We start from the raw sequence: 24,742 nt of genomic DNA on the forward strand, positions 1-24,742 counted from the left end.
AAAAAAAAATTTTTTTTAAAACGTTTATTTATTTTTGAGACAGAGAGAGACAGAGCATGAACGGGGGAGGGGCAGAGAGAGAGGGAGACACAGAATTGGAAGCAGGCTCCAGGCTCTGAGCCATCAGCCCAGAGCCCGAACTCATAGACCGCGAGATCGTGACCTGAGCTGAAGTCAGACGCTTAACCAACTGAGCCACCCAGGCGCCCCCCCCCTTTTTTTTAATTTTAAGTAGGTTCCACGCTCAACACAGGGCTTGAACTCACAACCCCGAGATCAAGAGTGGCATGCTCCATTGATTGAGCCAGCCAGGCTCTCCTAAAATCCTTTTTTTTTTTTTAAGTTAAATAAATCCATTCCAATCTTAGCTTGACTTCACATTAAATTCCTTTTTCAAGATCTCTTTCCACAAACCTGCAACATTCTTTAACCATTTAGATCTTGTCCTATCTTTTTCCCTTCTTAGTCTGGAACAATCATTTTAATTCAAGACAAAATCACTTCCTTTCTCCCTTACCCCCCCCCCCCAAAAAAAAGAAAAACCAAAACCAAAAAAAAAAAAACAAAACAATAACAACAAAAACCCATCTCCTTCATACCTTATTCAAAAACAAGAGAGAGAAAATGGAATGCATTCTTTGATTGGCAAACAGAAGCTGCTAAAGGACAAAATGACTCCAAAACACAGCTCCAAAAGGGTCCTTACAGGATGCAAATAGAGAGTCTTGCACACAAACACTGGCCATCTGAGCAGGCATGCACAATAAAGTTGGGCAGCTTAGAACCTAAGAGAGAGAGCTCAGATTCGAGAGACTCACCTTCACTCTTCAGGGTCAACAAGAAAGTGGTGAGCTCAGTGGGCTCTGTGGGTGCCAGGGTCTGTTTGCTCAGCAGCCTCGGGGTCTGTGTGTGGGGTGGGGGGGCTGTCTTTTGTTTGAATCCCACTTCTGACACCATGAAACGTCAAAAGTCCCTATGTAACAGAAGTAAATAAAACCAACGAATGGCCAAAGCCGTCATGATTGAGTTTGTTGTGTATACGCCAAAAAGATGGTTGGCAAAGCCGGGAACACTCAAACCAAAACACGGAATGGGGCTCAGGGGGGTGTCCTTAAAGAGCAGCTTCTATGGTGAGAAAGCACAGTGTTCATTCTCCACAGGGATTGGTTTTCATATCAGAATTTTCCTAAGCGATGGAATTGGCTAGTGGCCGTTTCACATCAACCTCGGAAAAGAGAGTAAGCTTTGCTTCTGATTTTCAGAGGCACAGCAAGAAATGACTTGGGTCAACTTAGCCTTGCAAAATCCGCTACCTTCAGCTTCGTTGGTATGACCAAACTGGTGGTGTCTGTTCAGGGAGTTTGCAAGGTTGGTCTCTGTTTGTTTTGGATTTTGACAGTGGGGTCCTCTCTCCAGCTCTGTCCTCCACCTGGGACAGGACCAGGCTGCTCTCTCCTGGAGGAGCCGGGCCCTGATCTGAGGCCAGAACATCCTTCCGTGCCTGCCTTTGCTGGGCCTGTTTCCCCACTGCAACCATGAGCTGGGGCTTCAGCTGGGCACCGTTCCCCAGGCTCCTGAGTTTCTGAGACTTTCACAGGGGACGTAGGTCAAAGCCATTTATCACCATTTCACCTTGCTGTCTTTCCTATAATGGAGAAGAATCCTCCTTATCCAAAGAGAAATTCCTGGGGATGTCTAAGGCCCGGGGTGGAGGCAATGCCAGGTGCCCTTCCCTCATTTGCAGGGCCTGCTTGCCCTCGGACAGGGTGGTGGGCACTGTGATGCATTCACTCATCTCCTGTGATAGACACCGCGACCCTGAGGCTGGCCCTAGCGTCGAGCGCCCCGTCCTCGGAGAGCGAGCCTACTCCAGCTCGACTCCCTTTGTCTCCCGAGGGCTCTGATGGGGCAGAGGGCCCGCGCGCCCGGCCACCTGGGAAGTAGGTGCTCAGGGAGAAGGGCAACGAGGCCAGGGAGCGCCGTTGTGGGCAACAGGGGCGCTCCCGGGCAGGCTTCCTCAGCCGGAGGACTGTCACTACGCGGGGCGCACGACACCTGCGGGCACAGGTGCAGGCGCGGGGGCGGCGAGCCGGCGGCTCCCGCAGCCACAACACTGCGGGATCCGGAACAGCGACTCGGGTGGCGCGCGGGGCAGCGGCGGACGAGGGGCGGGGCCTAGGGGCGGGGCCTAACCATGGGCGGGGCCGGGGGTCGGGCCGGGCGGCGGCGGCGGCGGCGGCGGCGGCGCGCGGTGGGCGGGGCCGCGGGCGGGCGGGCCGGGCGGCGGCGCGCGGTGGGCGGGGCGGCGTGACGCGCGCCGACGCCGATCCCGGAAGCGGTGTCAGATGCTGGGGAGCCGGGCGGGCGGGCTGGCGGCGGGCGGCGGGGGGGACTTGTTGTTCTTCGCGAAGTCGGAGCCCCAGCGCGCGGCCGAGGCGGCGGCCGAGAGGAAGCGCGAGAGTGAGCGCGAGCGCGAGGAGAGCGCGTGCCCGCGAGGAGCCGCCGCGCGCCCGCGCCCCCCCGCGCGACGCCAGGTGAGGAGCGGCCGCGTCGGGCCGGGCCGGGGGCCGGGGGCCGGGGCGGGGGCGGGTCGGGGCCGCGCGCCGCTGAGTCACCGGCGCCTCGGACCCGCGGCGAAGTTGGGCGGGACCCCGAGACCCCGGCCCGCGCACCTGCCGTCAGGTGCCCAACCGCGAGCGCGCCGCGCGGGCCGGGGCTTTTCTTTCTCGGGCCCGGGAGCGCGCCCCCGCCCCCCGCCCGCCGCTTGTCCGAGCCGGAGGCGGTGCCCCCCCCCTCCACCCCGGGGGGGCGGCCTAGGGAGCCCGGACGTTCCCGCGGGCCCGGCGCCCCTGCCCTGCCCTCCCCACCTGCTTCGCCTCTAGCCCGCGGAGGTCCGCTGCGAGGCGGGAAGGCGGGGGCGAAAATACACGGCCACGTGCAGGGGAGCGCGTGGTCGCGCAGGGCCCACCCGGCCGCGTCCACCTGGGTGCTTCCGCCGGCTCGGCCGGTGCTGCCCTGCCCGGCGGTGGCTTCCACCCGCGCTCCGGGGGAGGGGGCGGGAGGGCAAGGAGAAGGGGACTCATGACCGATGTCACGTTCCGAGCAGCTGACCTGCCAGGGGTTCCCCGGAGGGAGGCCCTGATGTGGAAGCTTTGGGTGGGGAGGGGGCCAGGGCGAACGTGTCCCTTCTCCCGAGCCCCGTGGTTCTCAGTTTTCTCATCGGTGAGTGGGGGGCTCCATCTCCTCTAAGTCGGGCCGCGGCTTCCTCTGTGATCCTGCCGCGTTCGGGACACAGTGTGCCAGGGTGCCGGCTTCCGCACACCTTTCCGGGAGCCTGGGGAGGGTACAGGAAACGTGTCTCTCTCCACCTAGGTCTCCCTTAGGTAAAAGAAACCGCTCTGCCTGCTGTCTCTGATCGTACTGCTCCTCGCCACGTGTTGTGGCGTCTCTTGACAAAGACTCCACATTGGTGGAGTTGGTGTTTGGGGCCGCTGGAAGTTCCTGCTCTCCGAGCTGTGTTAATGATTATGCTGCTGTTTACCTGTCGCGCCGCTCTCGTGGCGGGGGCAGAAGTGCTCCCCTGCCAAATGAATTGTCAGTGTGGAAGATCCCGCCACCTTCCCTCACCAGGTGCCGGCCCGGGAAGCTCCCTGGTCTCGAACACCCACGCCCCACACAGAGATAGAGTCAGTGGGTTCCCGCAAGTGTGGCTTGGGTGTCCCTTCTCCCTGCCCCTTCTCCCTTATTGGCCTCGGTGAGGATTTGCCCTTACAGCCCTCACCGCACAGGTATCTTGATAAAGCGCAGCCGCGTGCCGGGCCGTCTCCGATCTGCCGCCTTCTGGGGCTGGGCTCTTTAAAGAGCGTCCGTCTAAGCAGGTGGGAGGGGTCCGGAAGCTGACGGTGGGCTGTGCAGGTAGGTGAGACTCACTTGCCAGCCTCTCTCGCTTTGCTTTGCGCTTTGCGGGTAGCTGACACCTCCGGAGGACTTCCCTCCCCAGGGCAAACCAGTGGGAATGCTTGAGTTTGAGCTCCTTAGAGGGGGTCTGCTTTGAGAACTTAACGAGGGGATCTCTCCTGGTTCCAAAATGAAGTTTACTAACTCGAAAACACAAAGCAAGTCTTCTCTCCGGAGCGCACTTGCCTTCCGCGCTTGAACGGAGCTGGACTTTAAGGGACGCGTTCCAAGTTCAGCTTCACTCACTTTCAAGGTGGTTGCTAAAAATGGGAGTTGAATCGGGGCTCCTCGGGGAAGTTGGTTCTGGGGCTCGCTGCGTTCCAGCCCCATCTCCAGCGCCCGGGCTGTGCTGAGCGAGGCCGCTTTCCGGACGTTCTCCGCGCCCCTGTCCACCGCGCTGTCCCTCTCGGGGCTCCGGTAGCTGAGAGTCTGTTTACCATCTCAGGCGGCGGACGAGTCCTGCCCGCGTCCTGGCTGTTCCCGAGTCTAAAGGTTTCTGGAGTGGACTTTCTGGCTTAGGGTCCAGTCCACACGGGAAATGGAACCCGGGCAGCTGCGAGCGTTCTCTGTGTGGCTGTTCCTCGGAGCAGTAAACAGTGACTCACCCTCCCCTCTGCTCCCCGCCTCCCTGCTCCCTGCTCATGGAAGATGCGCTGCTCCCGTGTTTACTTTTGCTTTTTGTCAGTCATGTTTCCTCTTTCTTGCAGTTTCAGGAAATTGAAAGTGTTGTCTTCAAATCATAGAACTTCAGAACGGGTAGAAACGAATGTAGGGATCATGTCATACACGTACCCCCCACCCCCACCCCATTTTACCCAAGGACACCAAGCCCGAGGCCTCGGTACCTGGCCTGCGGCCGCGGAGTCTGACATCCGGGGTCTGGGGTGGCACCCTGCCTGCTTTTCTGCGCTGCCTGTCGGCTGCCCTGGATGAGGGGAAGCTGGAGAGGTATTGAGGTGGGGCGCCCAGACCCCGCTGCCCTCGGGTGCGGTGCTGACGCACGTCCCCAGGCAGCGTGCCTTTCACTCGCCAGGGGGTCCGGGGAGCAGGTGTAGGTGAGAATGTCCCCCGCCCTCCATCCAGCAAGGGAAGCGAGCCTTGGACGGAAAGATCAGGACCAAGTTTTGGGCACGGCCCTCGATGGAGGCTCAGGAGAGGGTGTCCGCCTACCACGGGGAGAGCAGGAGGGGGCTTCGGTGAAGCAAGGGCTGGGGAAGGAGGGTGGGAGCCCAGCACAGACGGAGGGGGAGGCTTGGGACGCAACAGGTGGTCCAGGCAGTGAGGGGCTCGGGAGGGGGTTCAGGCAGGGGGTTTTTCTACCACCTTGAGGCGCTGCGTTTGAGGGACCGAGGTCCAGACGGAAGAGGCTGGGGCCTGAGCCGGGGAGTCCTGGAGGGCCAAGTCCAGCAGGCCCGGCTCAGCAGGTGGCCACGGAAGGAGGGACAAGGTCTTGGGGGCGACTGCTGCGTGAACGGCGTGATGGGTCATCACTTGAGCTGGAGACACAGGAGGAGGGCGGGTGTGAGGGCAGGACACGTCTCTGGGGTCTGTCAACACGCAAGCTGTCTCGGCCTGGCTGCACGTGGAGGTGGGGGGCTGGTGGGACCCCTGGGCAGCTGTGGAGCGAACAGACCCCCAGAGGGAGCTTAGAGACAGAAGGACCACCCAGAGGGGGGCCAGAGGAGTGGGGGGCCAGGGCGTGGCCGGGGAGGTGAGGCGCTCGGCCCGCTGTCAGCCTGGCAGCCGCCTGAGTCACCTCTGGACAGAGCCAGGATGACACAGCTTCCTCGAACCGCAAACACAAGGTGACCAGACGTCCTCCGAGCCAGGCAGACAGTCGTGTCTTGCCGGAGGGCGGCCGGCCAGGGCCGGCCTGCAGGCTGGGTGTGGGCCGGGCTGGTGGGGGGCCCGGCGAGGAGCGGCAGGACGCACCCCCACGTCGAGGGAGCCGGATGGGACACGGACACCCAGTGTCTGGGGTGGGCGGGGCGTGGAAGCCCTCCCGGTCCTCCTGGGGCCCGTCTTCGGTCGGGTGAGGCGTCAGCGAATGGGGCGCGCTGGCCGTGCTGACCTTTGCTCGCGGGGCAGGTGCGTCCTGTGGCGCTGGCAGGAGGGGCGCTCGGCACCCCCGGGACAGAGGCGGTCACGTCAGCGTGGCTTGCGCCTTTGGGGTTTGCACCCATCGGGGGAGCGCAGACGTGCTCCAGGACGGAGCCCCTTTCCTCCCTGCCTGTTTGCCCCCTGCCCCCTCCCTCTCCCTGGACCCGCCGCCCTGGGAGGCCTGGGAGAGCCGGCGTGGAACAGTCGTCTGGGAGGGCCGGGTGCAGCCGGCCGTGGAGCGGTGGGCGCCCTCACTCCACACCGAGCGGGAACAGGTGTTTTCTGAGACCCCCCCTGCTAGGTGCCGGAGCTGTGGCTTCCTGTGCACGTGAAGCTCCCCGTCTAGTCTAACCGACCTAAGAGCCCCGTGACACTCTAAACCCCCTTTTCCGCCACACCGTCTAGACCCAGGGCCGTTTGGCTGCGGCCATTGCTGCCGTCAGCCACCTGGCTTTACCGGTGGGGAAAGCGTCCCCCCCGGGCCCCGAGCCTGGGTCCAGCCCCGCGAAGGCCGGAGCACAGCGGGGATGATCCGGGGCCGTGAGTCGCCCCAGATGAGCTGCGTCAGACGACGGGCGAGCGGTACACGTTTGCTGGGGGGGTAGAGGGGGTGAGATCCTGGCCTCTGGAAGGGCGGTCCCGTTGTTCGTGGGCCGGCACCGGCTCCCTCACTTACTCTCAACGGTGCTGTCCCCAGAGCCGGGCCCGGTCCGGGCTGCTGGCACATGTCTTTTAGAGCGGTCTCTGCCTTAACCTCACGTAGGGGCGCGTCAGAGCGAATTTCTGGCGTTGGGTTGAAAACCGATCTCTTTAGTTGGGGAAGTGGTCGCCTGAAAGGTGTTCCAAGTTAGAAGTGCTGACCGCGCAGACTTTCTTGACCAGAAGGTTCTGGAGGGCTGTGGGAGACTGTCCGTGCTCTCACTGGGTGGACGGACAGGCAGGCGGGCACGGAGGAGGCCCACCCCCCCACCGGCTCCGGCCACTGAGCCGCTCCCGCGACTTGACCAGAGTTCAGAAGAGCCGGCGGAGAGCGCGGGCTGCGTGCACGGCCCGGCTGGCGTTGCCGTGACCGATGGTTGTGGGGCCCGATCCCCGGAGCGACCCCTCGTGAAGCTGCCGGGGGCAGGGTGGGTGATTTCTTACACGGCGACGCGGCGTCCGGCCTGCGGCGGGAGGGGAGGGAGGCCGAGTGGCTGGTGCACCTGCCTCTCAGGCTGTGGCCTCTCACCCCGGCTGGGTTCCCCCCGAGTCTCAGGACACAGTTCTTCCTGTGTGCACTCTGGTGGCCGTGGAGGTGGCCTGAGGTGCAGCGGTTTATAAATACGCGTTTTAGGGCAGTTGTTTTAAAATCCTTTGTTTTACACACCGTCACAAGCGCCAAACTTCTCTCTGAGCCTGTTTCCAGAAGCTGCCGGGTTTTTGCCTTTCGTGCAGGAAGCGACCTCGGGTCACTACTGCGTGTACCTCGTGTGGCTTGGGTAGAGGTGAGCCCTCATGCCCTTACTGTCCGGGTACTGAGATCTCGCAGGAAGGGCAGCCGGGGCCAACCCTGCGCTCCTGGAGCCCGGCCCCTGAACCTGCAGCCCAGGTCTGCGCACCGCCTCTCGAGGCGGGAGGACACTCCTGTTTCTCGTCAGCCGGCGGAGACTTCCTGCGGGGCGGGTGCCTGAACATGGGGCAGGAGCCAAGACCTGGTCCGCCCGAGGCTGTGGGGGTCGTGTCTTCGAGCGCGGGGCCGTGGGGCAGTGTCTGCTCCTGCCTGGGGCTTGCTCACCTGGCCCAGGGTCTCTGGCTTCTGGAGGGTGCCGGTCCAGGCCCCCGGAGCCCTGGGGGTTGAGAGGGAAGCCCCCCCCCCAGTCAGGGCGTCTCCTTGAGTCACCTGCTCGGCTCCGCCGAGGCCTTTGCGAGGTGGACAGAACCTGGGGCCCCTGGTTCTGATGCTCTCATTTCCAGAGGAAGAGCGTAAGGCCGACAGAGAGAAGAGCTTTGCTGGCTTTTTCTCCAGGTTCGTGTCTACGTTTACTCCTGTTCTCTCAGGCCTCACGTTGTTCTTGTTGGACAGAAGGTCTGAGAACTGCAGGAAGTCCCCGGAGGTCAGACCCCCTCGTGGCGCCCTCCCGCAGAGAGGCATCCCTCCTCGCTTGGAGCCCAGGCCGGCCCGGGGGTCCCGCTTCTCCCGTCTCTGCCCGGGCTCTTGTCTGTGTCCTGCCCGCAGAAGGCCAGGCAGCTGGGCAAGGTGGGTTCAGAGCTGGTGGACTTAGGGCTTTCCCCAGGTGACCTTGACCTTGCAGACCTGCCAGCCGACCCTCGTAGGTCTGTGTGGAGGGGAGGACGCGGAGCCCAGTCCTGTGTACCTCCTGCTTACCTGGGCCTCCCCGCCCGGCGCTGTCACGGAGGGCAGGTCCCCAGAGGGGGCGGGGCGTCCCTGCCCTGAACGCAGCGCTGTGGCCCGGGGTCCTGGCTGAGCTGGCCCGTCATGGGCGGGGTGGGGGGGGGTGGTGAGGCACAGAAACCCCTGTCTGGTAGGGGTCTGAGCGGAGGTCCCTCCTCCGCTGGGGCCGGGCGGGCTGGGCGGTCCGTGCAGGGTGGGAGGGCCTTGGGTCTGTGGGAATGTGAGCTCCTCGCTCTGTAAACAGGCGTGACTCACCACACAGCTATGCCCTGGCGGCCCAGGCCCTTGTGCGCTGACGTGTGCTGGAATGACACCCGGCCACCCCCCTGCTCCCGTGGAAAAGTTTCTCATGGCTCTCCCCGCCGCCTGGCTCCTGCTGGCCCTCCAGGTGGCTTCTCTACCATGGCTTTGACCCCGGGACCTGGAGGGAGGGGCACTCAGCGGGCCCGCCGTGCCCCTGCAGATGCTGGGGGTCAGGCCGCTGTCAGGAAGCAGCTCCTGTCTTCCCGCTGGGGTCACCCCACGCTGTAGTGCGTCTGCCTCCCGCGCGTGCGTGGGTGGCGCGGAGGAGCCAGAAGCCTCCTGAGGGTGCACCTGGCCCCGGCCCTGCTGCTGTCCTGCTCTCCATCATCCGTCGTCAGTGCCTGGGACAGCGGCCGTGTTGCCAGAGGCCACGGTGAACCAGGGGGTTCGGTGGCCCGGGTGCTGAGACCTGGGAGGCAGGTGGGCTGTTGCGGGCGGGTGGCGTCTAGGCTGTGCCGTAGCAAGGGTCCTGGGGCTGTGGGCGAAGGAGGGGTGGAGACCGTCCACCCGAGCCCCACTCACCCCCAGGGTGAAGGCTTTGGTGCGGCTCCGTCTCTGGGGCCCGGGTCCCCCCCCTTCCCCCGTGCGTTTTCTGATGTTCTCTCTGCTCAGTTCACCTTGCCTGGCGTTTGGAACGTGGACCCCGGTTCCTAAGCCAGCTACAGAATGTGCCAGCACGTCTAGAGCCCGGGCCCTCCCGCCCCCCACCCCAGCCGCCGGGGCACACTGGTTTGTTTACTGTCCCACAACCTGTGATGTCTGCACCGGCCTGCCCAAAGCCATTGTTGCTGTGGGCTTCTCTGTTTCCATGACGACCATCAGGGGCTGGCTACTTCCCAAGGTCGCCATGGCAACTATCAGAGGGGAATCATGCTTGGGATGCTTTGGCTGGCTTTTTCATGAATGATTAGAATGTGTGACACAATGCAGACGCCAAAACCAGAAGGGCGGGCAGCGGCGGGGAGGGGGGGTGCTGGCGGGCGGCGGGGACGGCTCCCGCCAGACAGCCGGTGAGCTCGCGCAGTGGCGGCCCCTACCTCCCGGATCCTGCGGGCCTCAGGTCAGGGCTGTGGGGCAGCCTAGGCGGGGGTGGTGATGTCACAGCTGCAGTGCCCTTTGCGGAGGTAGGTGTGCTAGGGAGGGTGGGGCTGCACCCGTCCCTGGGGGCGTGCTGGGCAAACGCAGGGGCTCCCCAAAGGGGCCCTTCCTCTCTGGAGCCAGGCGAGGTCAGGAGTCACGGGGGCTCTTGCCCGGGCAGGGTGCCGTCCTGGGGGCCGGCGGTGCTCCTCGTGTGCCGGGTGAGGCCGTTCTCGGGAGGGGGCTCTGGGTCCGTGCGCTCTGGCCCTTCAACGTGGCGTCCCGTGCCTCGAGGGTGCGAGCGGCTCAGCTCAGAGGGGGAGTCGGACGGGAGGCAGTGGCCGCCCGGGCCTGGTGCCCCCCAGGCGGGTGGCTGCCAGCGTGGGGGCCGGGGTGGGTCTGGGTTGCTTCGTGGGCTGATGCCCCGGCTGCCTCCTGTCTTGTTTTCGGGGGGACGTGGACCGAGGAGCCGAGCCTCCTTGGAGCGTCTCTGTGGTGGGGACGTCCCCGCTTCAGGTCACGTGCGACGGCAGCCGGCCCCGTCCCCAGCCTGGCCAGAACCTCACCTCGCTCATTTCTGTTTCTTGTCTGATTTTCTAGATCCAGTTTCCAAGCCCTTCTGTTCGGGTGACTGTGCCCAGGTTATGACGACTAATCCCAAACCAAACAAGGCATTAAAGGTAAGTGGGGTGGGGGTGGGCAGACCCCGTTTCTGCCTCGGGCTCAGGCTTGGGAAAGGTCCGTTCCGGCCCCAGCAGCCCCTCTTTCCCAGGACTGCCCTGAGTGTGAAGAGGGAGGCCCTGTCCCCTGCAGTCGGGTGGGGGCTGTTGGCCAGCAGAGCCGTGCCAGGGAGCTGGGGACAGGATTGGGGGTTGTGGCCTCAGGAGACGTGGGCCCTGGCGTCCACGGGGATGGCCTCCTTGGGAGGGAGTGGCAGGTGTGGGTCCCTGCCTGCTAGGACACGCTCATCCCCGGCCCCCAGGGGTGGGCAGCGTGGCCTCCGTCCCGCAGTGCCACCGGCAGGGCGCGTGTCAACCTCGGCACTCCTGCTCGCGGGCCCGGCTCCGACCAGGCCCAGCGTGCTGCCTCCCCGGGCCCTCCCAGCTTCTGAGGCTGGCGTGGGCTCCCGGGTCAGCTATCTCGTCTTGGGAACAGAACTGGGTCTGGCGGGACAGGGGACCTCCGTGCATTCGTGGGCCATGCACGTCGAAGCCCCTTCCGAGGCCCCACTTTGTCCGAGGGGTGCGGAAGGACAGGCCGCTGTGCCTCCCTGCGGCTCACCTGCCTGGGTGGACCCCGCTCACCTGCCTGGGTCGCCCCCATTCACCTTCCTGGGTCCCCCCCCCACCTCACTCACCTGCCTGGGTCCCCCCGCTCACCTGCCTGGATTCCCCGCTCACCTGACTGTGTCGGCCCCGCACACCTGCCTGGGTCACCCCTGCTCACCTGCCTGGGTCAACCCCGCTCACCTTCCTGGCCCCCCCCCCCAACTCACCTGCCCGGGTCCCCCCACTCACCTGCCTGCATCGGTCCTGGACACCTGCCTGGGTTCCCCCTTTCACCTTCCTGGGTCCCCCCCCCACCTCACTCACCTGCCTGGGTCCCCCCGCTCACCTGCCTGGGTCAACCCCGCTCACCTTCCTGGCCCCCCCCCCCCAACTCACCTGCCCGGGTCCCCCCACTCACCTGCCTGCATCGGTCCTGGACACCTGCCTGGGTTCCCCCTTTCACCTTCCTGGGTCCCCCCCCGCACACCTACCTGGGTTCCCCCCCCACCTCACTCACCTGCCTGGGTCCCCCCGCTCACCTGCCTGCATCGGCCCCGCACACCTGCCTGGGTTCCCCGCTCACCTGCCTGTGTCGGCCCCGCACACCTGCCTGGGTCACCCCTGCTCACCTGCCTGGGTCAACCCCGCTCACCTTCCTGGCCCCCCCCCCCCCACCTAACTCACCTGCCCGGGTCCCCCCGCTCACCTGCCTGCATCGGTCCTGGACACCTGCCTGGGTTCCCCCTTTCACCTTCCTGGGTCCCCCCCCCCCACCTCACTCACCTGCCTGGGTCCCCCCCGCACACCTGCCTGGGTTCCCCCCCCCCCCACCTGCCTGCGTCGGCCCCCGCACCAGGCACTGGAGACTCACCGAGGGCTGCGCACGGGTGGGCCACAGCCTCGCAGGTTCTGGACGGCAGGTGGTAACCAGGTGACGGGCAGGCGTAGCGGGGATCCCCGTCAGGGAGCCACGCGCGTTCTGCAGCGTGCGTGACGTCGGGAGGCCCCCTGCCCCCACGGAGGCGTGAGGGCCGGCTTGGGGGGCAGAGAGGGTGCCTCCGGGTGTACCTGCTGCCCGGGACCAGGCTCTCGTCCACGCGGCCTCCGTTCCCGGGGCAGACGCCGGGCCACCCTCCGGGGCCCTTCCCGCCACCCCCCTCCTCCGCGCTGACCGCCGTGCCGCGCGGCCCCCGCAGGTCAAGAAGGAGGCGGGCGAGAACGCCCCGGTGCTCAGCGATGACGAGCTGGTGTCCATGTCGGTGCGGGAGCTGAACCAGCACCTGCGGGGCCTCACCAAGGAGGAGGTGGCCCGCCTGAAGCAGCGCCGGCGCACGCTCAAGAACCGCGGCTACGCGGCCAGCTGCCGCATCAAGCGCGTGACGCAGAAGGAGGAGCTGGAGCGGCAGCGGGTGGAGCTGCAGCAGGAGGTGGAGAAGCTGGCGCGGGAGAACAGCAGCATGAGGCTGGAGCTCGACGCGCTGCGCTCCAAGTACGAGGCCCTGCAGACCTTCGCCCGCACCGTGGCCCGCGGGCCCGTCGCCCCCACCAAGGTGGCCACCACCAGCGTCATCACCATCGTCAAGTCCGCCGACGTCTCCTCCGCCTCCGTGCCCTTCTCGGCCGCCTCCTAGTGGCCCGCCGCCGGGAGGGGGGAGGGGGGAGGGGGGCGGGCGGGGGGCGCCCCCCCGGGTGCCCGCCGGAGGGTCCGCGTGGCGCGGACCCCTTAACGCCCCAGTCGAAGCGCAGACTCCCGGCGGGGACGAGGCCGAGGGTGCGGCCGCAGATGGGGTCTGGCGAGCCCGCGGGCCGCACGCCTTCCCGCACGCACGCGCACGCACGCGCACGCACACAGCCGGCCCTCCCCCGGGCCCCGCCGGCGCTCCCCAGAAGGTCTCCGGGGGCGCGTGTCTTGCGCCGGGGGGCGTCGGGGCGTATGGAGGGAAGGTCCTCAGAAGGTCGCCGGCCCTGTGGCCCGGATGGCAGGGGCTCTGTCTGCCACCCCTCCCGAGAGTGGCCTGTCGTGGTCCAGCGGCCGGTGCGGGCACCCCCTCCCTGCCCTGACTGAGCTCTGGGTGCCTGGGGAGGAGCCGTTTGTCCCCGGTGACGAACAGCACCCCGACCCTGCTTCAGCCCTGCCAGAGGCCCGCGCCCCGCGAGGCGGAGGGAGGGGGGGCTGCTCTAGGACTGCGCGCGCCTGGGGGCGCGCCTGCCGTGACACCCGCGGGCCGGCGGCGCGGGGCCTCGGAGGAGCGGGTTGGTCCGGGTGGTCCCTTGGGGGCCTCCGGGGTACGCGTGCAGACTTGCACGAGGACTCGGGGATCTCCCCTCTGTTGGACCGACCCCGGGGAGGTCCGCAGCGGGGAGCTGGCCGGGAGCCCTGCGCGGGGAGGGCCGGCAGGGTCTGGGGCGGAAGCAGAGCTACCCCCGCCGAGCAGGTGGGAAGTCGGCGGCGGCCTCGGGAGTGGGTTGTGGTCCCGCTGCCAGAGCGACCGGTGGAGTCCGAGGGTGAGGAGGGTGTGATGGCCAAGGAGGTGACGCTAGGCACCGGGCCAGGACCGGCCTTCTGGGGGCGCCCGGGTGGTCTGTTGGTGCAGAGGACAAGGGGACGCGGCCACCTTGGTGCTTATTCCTCGCCTGAAACTTTTACCTGTTCTTTCTTTCTGACACTTGGAGCCCCTGATGACCTCGGTGACCTTCGCTGGGGCTCCCGGCTTCCTCTTGGCCTGTCCCCCGCCACCTAGGGAGACCCCCAGCGAGCTGCAAGGCCCCTGTGCAGGAAGAGGCAGACTGGGCGGGACAGACGCCCGGAGAGCTCCCTACGGAAGACGTCTGGGTCTCTCCGGCAGCACTGCCGAGCGGCCGCGGCCTTGGCCTTGTCCTGGGGGAAGGTGAGGGGTCTGGGGCGTGCCGGATCCTTACGGAGCAAAAGGCCGGGTGTGTAAAAAAAAAATTAAAAAAAAAAAAAAGCTGTCGATACCATAGCCATGGTAGGTAATCCACATTGGATATCAATAAGGACCACGGGGAAATATTTAAAAGAGAGAAAAGTATATATATATATAAAATTATATACACATTTTATCGTACAGATTTTTCGTAACTTTTTTCCTGTTTTTACTGTAAATCCCTAATCGAGCAGAGCTGCGGTTGGAGTAGGGGGGGTGGGGGCCGGGGGCTGTCGCCGCTGCCCGCTGCCCTCGGGAGTGCTGGCGCCCTGCATGCCCCCTCCCCCCACCCCGCCCCTGCCCAGAGGGGGCTTCTGTCACCGCCCGGGGCACCTCGCCACGCCTGCCCGCTCCTGGGGACCAGGGGCCAGGGAAGGAAGACCGGAGCATTCTCTCATGCCTTTCCTTTCAGCTCGTTGAGATTTCATGTCCCCGTTTTAATATATGGATTTGTTTTATTTAAAAGGCAAGGATCTCTGTCCCTTGGGTTTGTTTTCCTGATTCTTGTGCTTCAGACTCGGGGTCCTTCCCGAGGGAGGCAGACTCTGTCCTCCCAGGGGGCAAGGCCTCCCATTTCCTGGCCTTGGTCACTCAGCTGTTCCATTTCAATATTTATTTTTGTGCTGCTTTTATCATGGTATAAATTATTGAGAAGAGACCCCACGTCGTGGTCCTTGTCCGTATGACATGTGCCCTGCGCCTGCCCTGTCCCCTCACGGCCACCACCTAATTTATTGCTGTACATCTCTGCTGTGACGCTTTTGTACCTTTGCAATAAAGAGTTTTCTGGTTTCAGACCCGCCTGGTCTGTGATTGGTGCTTTGGGTCGAGTCCTCGAGTGCAGGGGCCGTGAATGTGCTGGGCCGCTGCACCCCCCCCCCCCCCCACATCCCAGCCCCCGACCCGGTCGCCCTCCCCTGCGATGGGTCTCCTTGGCTCCGGGGTCCGTCCGGTCAGCCACGGTGCGTGCAGGGGGTCAGGCTGGCAGAGCTGGCCAGCTGGCCTTCTGAATGGTGGGCACCGTTCCTGAGGGTCCCATCCACCGAGACCAGGAGCCCCCCAGCCCTTGGGCAGCCCTCCCTCTCCAGCTGGGGCTGCTCCCTCCCACCCCCCCGGCGGCCTGTGCCCCCGTCTCAGGCCAGGTCTTACGGGAGGTGGGGAGAGAGACGTCCTTCCCCGGGGTGGGCAGCGAGGGGCCCTGCCCGGTAGCCTAAAGGAAGTGGAGTGGAGGGCCCATCCTCTGGGGACGCTGTCCCCTCCTCACCGGTCTTCCCTTCCCACTGTTCCTCCAAGGGGTAGACGTGTCCGAGCTCAGCCTTAGCCGCCGAAGGAGGGCGGGCTGGTGGGTGCGGCCTTAGGGTCTCCAAGCCCCGCCAGCCCTCCCGCCACACCTCTGCCTGAGCTGACAGGGTGGCTCCTGCGATCGCTTGTGGGCAGGGTGCTTCAGCGCCAGCGCCTTGGCTCTAACCTCTGAGTGACGGAGGGCCCGTTCCCTCCCCTTTCAGCCGAGCGCTCCCTTCTGTGAACTCGGCAGGGGGCCGAGTGTGCCAGCACGACGGGGTCACCGTGGCCCACGGCTAAGCCAGACGCCCCCGAAGCCCGGCCTGTGCCTCCTGCGAGAGCCCTGGGGCGGCCAGGTGACCGCAGCTGACAGCAAGCTTGTGGGTATGAGCTGGGGAGGCACGGACCCCAGCCCTGTTCCGGGCCCCTGGGGAGTAAGAGGTACCCCTCTGCCCCGCCCCGGCCACCCACCTCTCCAGGCTGCCTCCTTGGTGTTGGATTGTTGGGGCCATTTCCCACATGAGAGCACGGAGGCCAGGATGAGTTAGATAAGCCGGCCGCTCCTGGCCCTGTGCGGTGGGGCCCAGAACCGGAAGCCGGCCCTGCTGTCCTAGGTGGTGAGACGTGCCTCCTTCCGCTCCTCCTCCAGAGCACCCAAGCTGCCCCCTGGCGGGCGAGGCCGGTGAGGGGGGTGCAGCGGCTTTGACCTTGAGGCTCCGTGCTCCCCTGTGGGTGTCCAGGAGACGCGGGGTCTGGTCTGGGCAGAGGTGTCTGTAGGGGCTGGGCAGGTGGGAGAGCTGGCCCTTCGGAGGCTGCTCTGCCTCCTGCCGGCTCTGTGACCTCAGGCAAGTGGCTTAACCTCTCTGGGCCTTCGTCACCTTCCCTGTGGCTGTCATGAGGACTAAGCGTAGGCCGGGTCCTACGGTGGGTGGGTGCTCGGTAAGCGTGGACTCCCCTCACCCCAAAGTGCCAGGCTGACCAGGCTGCCCCCGGTGCACAGGCCTGGCCTGAGGGCGCCCCTGCAGCCAGGAGCCCGCAGTGCGTCTGGTCTTTTGAAGGGGGTCTTGGCCCACTTACCCTGTGCACGTAGCCTTAGGCACCTTGGGCCCTAAAGGGGTGGCCCTTCCCGGGCACGGGCCTCTAGGGCAGCCCCCTCCTTCACTCATGGTGGGGCTGGCACCGTGTCTCACCTCCTCCAGACAGCCTCCAGCCGTGGTCCCCAGGTCTCTGCAGGAGGCGCCACGCCTGTCCCCAAACCTGCTGACTGCGGCCTGTGGGGCCCGAGCTGGGCGGACTCTGGTCCGCCAACTGCAGAGGGCATGATAAGGCGGGTGGGGGCCTCGCTCGGGGAGGCAGCCTGGCCTATCTTGTCGGGCAGCCCATCCGGGCCCTTGGAGAGGCTGTGGCCTTGAGTCCCGTGTCTCCAGGCCTAGGGAGCAAGGAGGCCGCGGGGTGAGCCCATGCTGGTAGTTGACTCCTGCCCTGCGGGGTCTCTGGACCCTCAGCGCCTTGCCCTCTTTCCCCAGTGATGGGTTGGGAGGTTGTCACTGGGTGGCGCCCACCAGGCCGCTCTTGCCCGGCCCGCGGCCCTGGCTCCCCACACCCGCGGGCCCCTGCCCACGCCCCCTCCCAGACACAGGCCTTCCCGGAGGCCTCCCCACCCCACTGGCTGCTTCTGGCCCCTCTCTCATGTTGCCCAGGCCGCTCGGGCATGTCACAGCTTCTGGGTGGCAGGGCCTGTGTCTCTCGGGGGGCCGGCCTGGCGCACAGGAAGAGAGAAGGACGAGGGAAGGCAGGCTCCAGGTGTGACCCGTCCGTGTCCCGTGCCCCCTCCGGGCTTGCGTCCGTGGCCTTCATCCACCCGCCGAGGGCGGGCTGGCAGGAGGCCCATCTTGTGGAGGAAGGTGAGCACGACCCTGGGTCTCTCGGGGCCACAGGGCAGGGCGCTCTGTCCACGCGTGAGCTCTTTGCCCTGCTCTGAGCGTCGCCCGGGACACTTGCCCCGACACCCAGACTTAGCACAGTGGGGCTCCCGTGACCACCCACCAGGCGCCGACCCTGCAGGAACAGAGACCACGGGAGTCACTAGAAAACGCAGGCTGTTTATGTATAAATAGGTGATGCCCCCAGGAGCCCCACACGCTGCGCGGGCTGCCCAGGGTGAAGGTTCTGTGCAGGTGGCCCTGGGCACCTCCCAGAGCCTCATCAGGCACGCCTTCCCCGGGTGGGGGCTTTTCAGGAGTCCCCAGGGCTGGAGGGGGTGCAAAGCAGCTCTGCCCAGCCCAGTCCCCTGCCCCCACCGGCCCGTAGCGCCTACAGCTCCGGTGTCCTCAGGCCGGGGCTGCCTCGCTCTCCCAGGGCCCAGAGTGAGGTCCGTCCGTCCGCCCCTGCCCTGCCGGTGCCTGCCTCACGACAGCCCCGTGACGGCCAGGTGAGCCCGGTGGGTTCCCGGTTCGTCAGATAAACTCAGGCGCCCTCTCCTGGGGCCACGGGCCTGCTGGCGGGAGGAAGGCTGGGAAGTGGTGCCACCGGCCCGGCACCAGGGCTCCCAGGAGGGGCTTCACCTTTGGCAAGAGGGTGAGGGGCCCTGTGCTTTCCCAGAGGCCTGGGCAGCCTGGCCCAGGCAGGCGGCCGGGGACCCCCGTGGCCCTCCTACAGGTCCTCTGCGGGGATCAGCATTCTCTTCTCCACGTTGCGACTCTTCCTGAGGCCGCCAGAGCCTCCGGCCACACTGGGATGGGCACCAGGGCTCGGGGCCTCGTGAGTGGCCTGCTGGGTGTAGTGCTGATAGGCGGGTGAGAAGTTGTGGACGGCGTCCTGCACGATGTCCTGTGGGCTCATGGTCTCCTTGAGGCCGCTGGAGATGCTGTGCATGGGTGCCTCGGGGGCTGGGGGCAGACAGCACGTGGGTGGGGCCAGGGCGCCCTGGACCTGTTCCCCCCCACCCCCCCGCCGCCCCCCATCGGGGGCCTGGGCCCTGGGGACACGGCCCTGCCCCCACCGGCCTCGGGGCTTCCCAGGGCTGGGGTCTGGCATCCCCAGGCCCCCGGCTCGGCCGGTAGGGGGCACTTCAGGACCTCTGAATCCCAGCCTGGCTCCTCTACCCTGGGACTGTCCCAGCCGGGACTCCCCAGGGGCCACAGGGGGAAGCCGCCCAGGCTGGCTCCTGTCTTCTCTCCAGCCTACACTGAGCCCTTCACACTTGTCACTTTAGGCTGCCGGAGCGGCCGCAGGCCATCTCTGCCGCTGAGCGTCGTTCGCTAGGGATGCCCGGGGCCCTGGGGCCCAGACGTCCAGTCCAGCCATTTCACCCCAAGCTCGGAGCCGTGCGCCTCGCTGCCCCTGGGCCAGAAGCAGACGCCGCACCCGTCTAGCCTCCGATGGGGCTGTCTCCCTGTCCGTGTTGCTGACATCCCCTGGGCCCGTGCAGGAGGGCGGGACAGAGATGTGGTGCGGCCAGAGGCAGGCGGGGCTGTCTGGGCCCGTCCGCAGGCCCTCGGCACACCCCCACCCCCCGTGGGGCCCGCATACCTGGCGAGCTCTCCTTCTCCGCGTAGACCTGGACGGTGAAGGCGTAGCGCAGGGCGATGGAGGCAAACAGCATCTCGATGCAGATGATGAAGTTCTGGTAGCCCGCGGCCAGCGTGCCGGCCCCTACCTTGCTCCCGTCGATGACCTGGGCCTCAGGGATGACCCCACACTTCTCCAGGATGGCCAGCAGCATCCCTGGGGGGTGGTGACAGCCGCTCAGGCACCTGCCCTACACGGGCCTTGTGAGCTCAGCGGGATCTGCAGAGGGGACGAGGGTCAGGCCCTGGGACGTCCCATCCGTGTGGTCCTGTCCCACGGTGGGGGTTGGGGGTGGCTGACATTCACGGGGAGGGGTGCCTCCAAAGCCAAGTTCTCAGCACGGTGGCCATCTGGGCGCTCCCCAAGCGTCTGCCCCGACCTCCCTGGTCCCAGAGTTGGGGCCTGCCTGACACCCTGACACGCCTCTGCAGGGTGAGGTCTGGGGGTGTCCCCAGCCTGGCCCAGGGCCTCTGCCTGTCCGTTCCATCCACCACAGGCCAGACCTACTGGACAGGGACTCGATATTTCCCCTGCGCCAGGGGCTGTGTGGCTTCTGGCTGAGGGAGGGGTAGTACTGACCTGTGCTACAACCAGAGAGACTGAGGCCAGGCCTAAGGGCACCCGGGGAACCGGGGCGGAGATGGGGTTGGGACAGGCTCTGGGCTCCAGCCCCTGCCCCAGCAGCCCACCCACCCTGCCAGAAAGAGAGGAAGATGACGGCCTTGATGGTGAAGAACTTGAGGACAGGCTCGAAGGGCTGCAGGAGCTCCCTGGTGGCCAAGTAGAAAAGGAACAGGGCGTAGAGGGCCAAGCTGACAGAGACGTTGTAGACCAGGGTGATGTAGAGGTAGCCACTGTGGATGCTGGGGCCAGAGCAGGGGTCGGGGGTCAGGGCAGGACCCTGCCCCGTGCCCTCCCCACTTTCTCGGCCGTATCACTGGCCCGTGCGCTCCAGCCCGGGCACCGACAGTGACCCAGACCCGGACCTTCCCTGCGTGGCGGGCAGACGGTACCCAAGGGCAACAGCGAGGGAGCTGGGGTGCCCCCCACAGCGGTGAGGAGGTAGCCTTTCTCCCTGTGAAACCCTGTGTCCCTCTTCCTCTGTCCACCTGGGCACGGCCGGCGGGAGCGGGCCTCTACCTCGTGGACACACGGGCGGGTGTATGTGAACATGTGTGTGCATGTTGGGTGTGTGTTCACGTGCACATGTCAGCGTTGTGTGCGCATAAGCATGTGAGCTGGGTCCGTGCGTGTGCACGGGCTGGCGTGGGTGTGGACACGTGCGTGCGAGCTGGGTCTGTGTGTGCCTGTGCGTGTGCACGGGCTGGCGTGGGCATGGACCTGGCACAGGGCTCCTGGTACCAGGGAGGTCCCCCGCGGCGCCCCGCGCCTGAGTGCCTTAACCCCCCACCCCCGCCTCGTTCTCCTCCGGGTGGGCCGGCTGCAGGCTGCGAGGTCCTGGGGTCCTTGGCACACGTGGGTCTGCCTGCCACGGCTTTGCCCTGGCGGGTTCCCGAGAGGAGGGCGAGGCCTGTCCGTTCGTATGGGGACTTGGCCCTGGGCTGAGCCCTCCCCCAGGCCCTGCCGGCCTCCGCCCAGCACGGTGCCCCCACCAGGCCGGGCCCGCCCCCTCCCCGCAGGCACATCGGCCTGGCCTTACTTGAAGTCCCCGTCGTGGTATTTGCCGAACGCCTGCAGGACGATGGTGACCACGGCCATGATGGGCTTCACGATGCAGAACTGCAGTGTGGCCTGGGTGGGGGAGGGAGCGTGGGGGCGCTCAGGGCGGTGGCTGGGAGGGGAGGGCAGAGGCAGGCAAGACCCCCACTCACCTGCTTGCAGAAGCGAAGGAAGCCGATGGAGTAGGACATGCCCTGGAGGCAGCAGGTGCCGTAGATGCAGCTTGACCTGGGGTGACCAGTCCCTGAAGCAGGGCTCCGGGGGGGGGGGGACGCGTCCCCAGACCCGCCCTGCTGCCCTGGGCGTGGAGGGACCCCGGTGGGCTCCGGGGGGGGGTGAGGCTTACCGGATGGGCTTCCCCCGAATCTCGGCCATGATGGCGCTCTCGCCCCCCAGGTACTGGAAACAGAGGCTCAAGAAGCTGTAAATGACAAAGGCTGCAGAGAGGCAGGGCAGGGCGGGCGGCAGTGAGCCTGGGCTCCCCTGGGACGCCCGGCTGCAGGAGGGCTTTCTGACCCCTGTGTGCCCACGCCCAGGACCCTCACTCAGCTTTGGGAGCCCACGCCATCCCCGGTGACCCCGGGGCGGGCGGAGCCCTCAGCGGTCACTGAGGCAGCGAGGCCCCACCCAGGGCCTGGACCCCGCCCTCGCATCCCGAATCCCGACCGTCAGGCGTCGTCGGGCGGCCGGTTCCCGCAGGGCTGGACCGGGCTGGACCGAGCCGTTCCCCGCCCCCTAGGGTGGGGTTCCGGGCCCCGGAGGGTGGGGTTCCGGAGCCGGCTGTGCGTCCCTCGGGCCCTCCCCGGAGCCAGGGGGCGCTCACCTTCATAGCAGTCACGCACCGAGGCGAAGTAGACGTAGTGCTGGTGGCCCCCCAGGAGGAGGAGGCTGAGCCAGGAGTCGAAGGCGTAGATGGGCACGATGAAGAGCAGGCGAATGATGTAGCGCTGCTCGTTGGGGACCGTGTAGGAGCGCAGGTGCAGGTAGATCTGGGCGGACAGAGCCAGGGAGGCGTGGGCGCGACGGGCCAGAGGGGCGGTGGGAGGCAGCAGCGAGGACTTCGCCGGGCGCGGCAGCCCCTCCTTAGCGGACACGCGCACGCACGCACGCACGCACGCACTCGTGTGTTCACTCGTCCAAGGAGAATTTCCCTGCGGGAGGGGCCGTCCGTGGCCCCTGGGCGGGCAGTTTGGCATTTCAGCGTGGCGGGCCGTCGCCGGGGCCGGGGCCCTGACCCGTTTCCGGGATTTGTCCCTCGGAGCGGATACGCGGCCGAGGGGCCGGGCTGCCCAGAGGACCCCCACACAGCCCGCGGAGGGGGCGTCCCGAGATGCCCACGCGGGGACGTGCTCCAGCAGGTGCCGAGTAAACACCAGAAGACAAACCAAGGACGGCCCCGCACGCCTTGGAAACGCAGGGCAGACCCGAAAGGAAAGATCCCTGTCTTTCCACGACGGTAGGAAGATACAGGTGACCACTGTTTATCGATAAACCTTTCCTGATTTTCCACGTCGCCTGTGAGGACGTGAAAAACCAGTGACAGGGTCTTCACGAGGAAGATGCACCAGGGAGCTGGGTATACAGGGCTGGCTGTGGTCCCACAGCACCTCTGGAAGGCTTCCCGGAGGAGGTGCCGTTCAGTGCCAGGCGGAGAGAGGGCAGTTGACGGGGAGGCTGTGTGTGGAGCCCCATGCGGACCCCGCAGGGAGTGGCGGGGCGGGGGACAGGCTCCTTATCAGTCCCTCAGTCCCAGCTGGCGCAGTGGGAGGGGCCCGGCATGACCAGCCAGTAGGAGACGTGGATTCTGCCCGGTGCTGGCGCTGCCCGGCTGGGTGGCCTTGGCAAGTACTCCCTGTGTTCTCCGGCCTTGCCTTCCCGTCTTTAAAGCGAGAGGCTGAGTCTCCCTCTGTCCTTCTGGGCTCTGGAAGGGCAGAGTCTAGCTGCCCTTGAGCTACAGGGGCCTGGCAGTGTGGGCGGGGACGGGAGCTGCGTTCCATGGTGGGGAGGGGGGGTCCCTGACTGCCCTGTCTAGGCGGTGGGGACCCAGGAAGCGCGCGCGCGCGCGCACACACACACACACACACACACACACACACAGTCGCCAGCGCTGCAGAAGGCTAGGGTTACACAGACGGGGAAGCCGAGACCCGGACACCCGGACCCAGGACTCTGCTGCTCTCTGCTCTATAAATCACAGCCTCCCCAAGACCCAACACCGTTCCTCCACCGAGGAGTAGGCACCACCCGCCTGTGCGGTCTACCTGTCCAGGGGCGGTGCAAACACTGCCTCCTCCAGGCTGTCCTCCCTGATGGCCCCTGCCGCTCTCAGCTGCACTGTGCTCCACTGGCCCCCATCACACCCTTGTGTCTGCCATGTATTGTGATTTGAGGCCACACAGCAGGCAGCTCTCATCGAGAGGGGAGTCTGCTCACCCCTCCGTGCCTCGGAGGCCTCTGGGCCACCCACCCCCCTGCCTGCTGGCCCGGAGCCCCCGCCGGTTGTTTCCTCCCCCAGTGCCGGCTGCGCTACCCTGCAGGCCAGCTCTGCTCTCGGCACTGCCCCCCCCCACACCACCCCCCCCCCCCGCCGCCTTCTCTGGCTCCCACACCCCCCAGGCTGAAAGCCAAACTCCGCTCTTCTGCGTCCTGAGTGCCCTCTGCCCAGACGGCCGGCTCCCTGGCCTCCCACCTCGCTGTCGCCCCGGTGCCTCCCCGAATGTCCGTTCTCCACTGCCCGGCCCCTGCGCTCAGACCCAAGACCTGCTGCCCGCGCCCGTTCTTCCTCGCTGCTGGGCGCGGCCATCCCCCCTCTGGGGGGCTGCCCCGTCTGCCGGGGGTTGTCACCGCCTGGGGCCGGGGGCTCCTGCGCTTCCCTGAATCTGAGGGGGCGGCCCCCCCGACGCCCTGTCCTCCCGGCCCAGCTCTGTCCCTGGCACAGACCTCCCGTCCCCGGCTCCCACACGCCACGTTCTGGACAAGGCCCCCTCCCCTGCCCCTGTGCCCTGGCCTGCTGCCGCCTCCGATGTCCCACGTCCCACGGAGAGCGGGGACCCGGAGACGCAGAGGGGAGGGCTTACCTGGTGGCAGGTGAGCACCAGGGCGGTCCACACAAAGACCCCCGAGATGCCGCGGGCCAGCGCGGTGGTGAGGAAGAGCCGGGAGGCGCCCTGGGAGCTGTTCCCCACGCGGTCCATCTGCGGCCCGGCGGGCACGGTGGGCACAGCCGGCCCGGGGCTGGGCCGTGGCCATGTTCCCGGGAGCCCCGAGGCGTTAGTCATCTGCAGAGGCGAGAGAGGATGCGGGGAGGAGCGAGGGCAAAGGTGCGCCCAGGCGGCTGGGAGCACCCCCGGAGCAGCCCGGGGAGGAGGGAGCGGGGGCAGGGAGGGGGCAGCCGTCGCTGCTGGCGGAGCCGGAGTCTGACCGGCTGGCCCGCTCCCCTGACCCCGGGCAGCCCTGGGCAGCTCCGTGCACAGGAGCTCGGCTCCAAGGCCTGGGCCCGGGACGCCCTCCTTCCCTGGGGTGGTGCCCGCCTCCACTGCTCGGGTTTGCGGGGACCCCGCACGTTAGGGGCCGGAGGCGTCTGGGAAAACGGGGGAGCCCCCGTTGCCCTGGCTGCCCGGGTGGAGTCGGACAGCACTGCCCGCGGCAGCCACCGGCTCCCCGGAACCTGCCGGACTGTCGGGGTGCCGGCTTTGCTGCGGGGCCGTTCTCCGCCCCGAGCCCGCTCGCCGGCCCCGGATGCCAGTTCTCCAGCTGCTTGCCGGCCACCGGGGGCACCGGGCACCTCCCCTTCTCCCACCCAGGCCTTCCCTGGCCTCTCCCCCTCCCTCCGGCCCCACCGTCGCGACCCAGCGCCTACCTCTCAGGCCGGAAGCTCGGGCCCGGCCCTGGGAGGCCCGGCCTCCAGGGAAGCCTGGCTGGTCATTTGTGTGGCCACGTGGCCCTGGTGGCAGCCCCACGGGGGTGGGGAAGGGCTGCTATCTGGAGGCCCTATCGGGCTTGGGGAGGGGCGGCCACAGCCTCCTCTCCAGGGTAGCCCACCTGAGCTGCCGCCTGCAGGGAGGGGCCCGGCAGGAGTGGGAGGAGCTGAGGCCTGTCCCCTCCCCCCGCGGTTGACATTCTATCTTGGCCGCTGGCAGCTGGCTCCCAGGATCCTACGGGCCGCCAGG

General features: G+C 66.7%; 2 protein-coding genes across 8 annotated transcripts; one reads left to right on the top strand and one right to left on the bottom strand.

Moving 5' to 3' along the window:
• The first annotated feature begins 2,354 nt into the window (after positions 1–2,354).
• Positions 2,355–14,837, top strand: MAFK (MAF bZIP transcription factor K). 7 transcript variants are annotated; one of them, XM_047089189.1, is made up of 4 exons: positions 6,142–8,293; positions 8,694–8,837; positions 10,430–10,509; positions 12,294–14,837. In XM_047089189.1, exons 2-4 carry the CDS (start codon positions 8,714–8,716, stop codon positions 12,726–12,728), a joined length of 639 nt encoding a protein of 212 aa, XP_046945145.1. In that variant the 5' UTR covers positions 6,142–8,293; positions 8,694–8,713; the 3' UTR covers positions 12,729–14,837. The 7 variants fall into 7 exon arrangements, with proteins under 7 accessions (XP_046945148.1, XP_046945146.1, XP_046945147.1 ...); XM_047089192.1 differs by lacking the exons at positions 6,142–8,293; positions 8,694–8,837 and adding an exon at positions 2,355–2,534; XM_047089190.1 differs by lacking the exons at positions 6,142–8,293; positions 8,694–8,837 and adding an exon at positions 2,598–4,905.
• Positions 14,838–17,356: 2,519 nt separating this feature from the next.
• TMEM184A (transmembrane protein 184A) lies at positions 17,357–23,850 on the bottom strand. The gene is made up of 8 exons (XM_047089329.1): positions 23,651–23,850; positions 21,397–21,562; positions 20,920–21,010; positions 20,726–20,801; positions 20,554–20,645; positions 19,587–19,756; positions 18,855–19,049; positions 17,357–18,211 (listed from the first exon to the last, which is right to left on the bottom strand). Exons 1-8 carry the CDS (start codon positions 23,765–23,767, stop codon positions 17,976–17,978), a joined length of 1,143 nt encoding a protein of 380 aa, XP_046945285.1. The 5' UTR covers positions 23,768–23,850; the 3' UTR covers positions 17,357–17,975.
• Between the last annotated feature and the right edge of the window lie 892 nt (positions 23,851–24,742).

Source organism: Lynx rufus, unplaced genomic scaffold (genome assembly GCF_022079265.1).
Source record: "Lynx rufus isolate CCGP_SWC_20201006 ecotype Redwood Valley unplaced genomic scaffold, mLynRuf1.p SCAF_27, whole genome shotgun sequence".
NCBI lineage: Eukaryota > Metazoa > Chordata > Mammalia > Carnivora > Felidae > Lynx > Lynx rufus.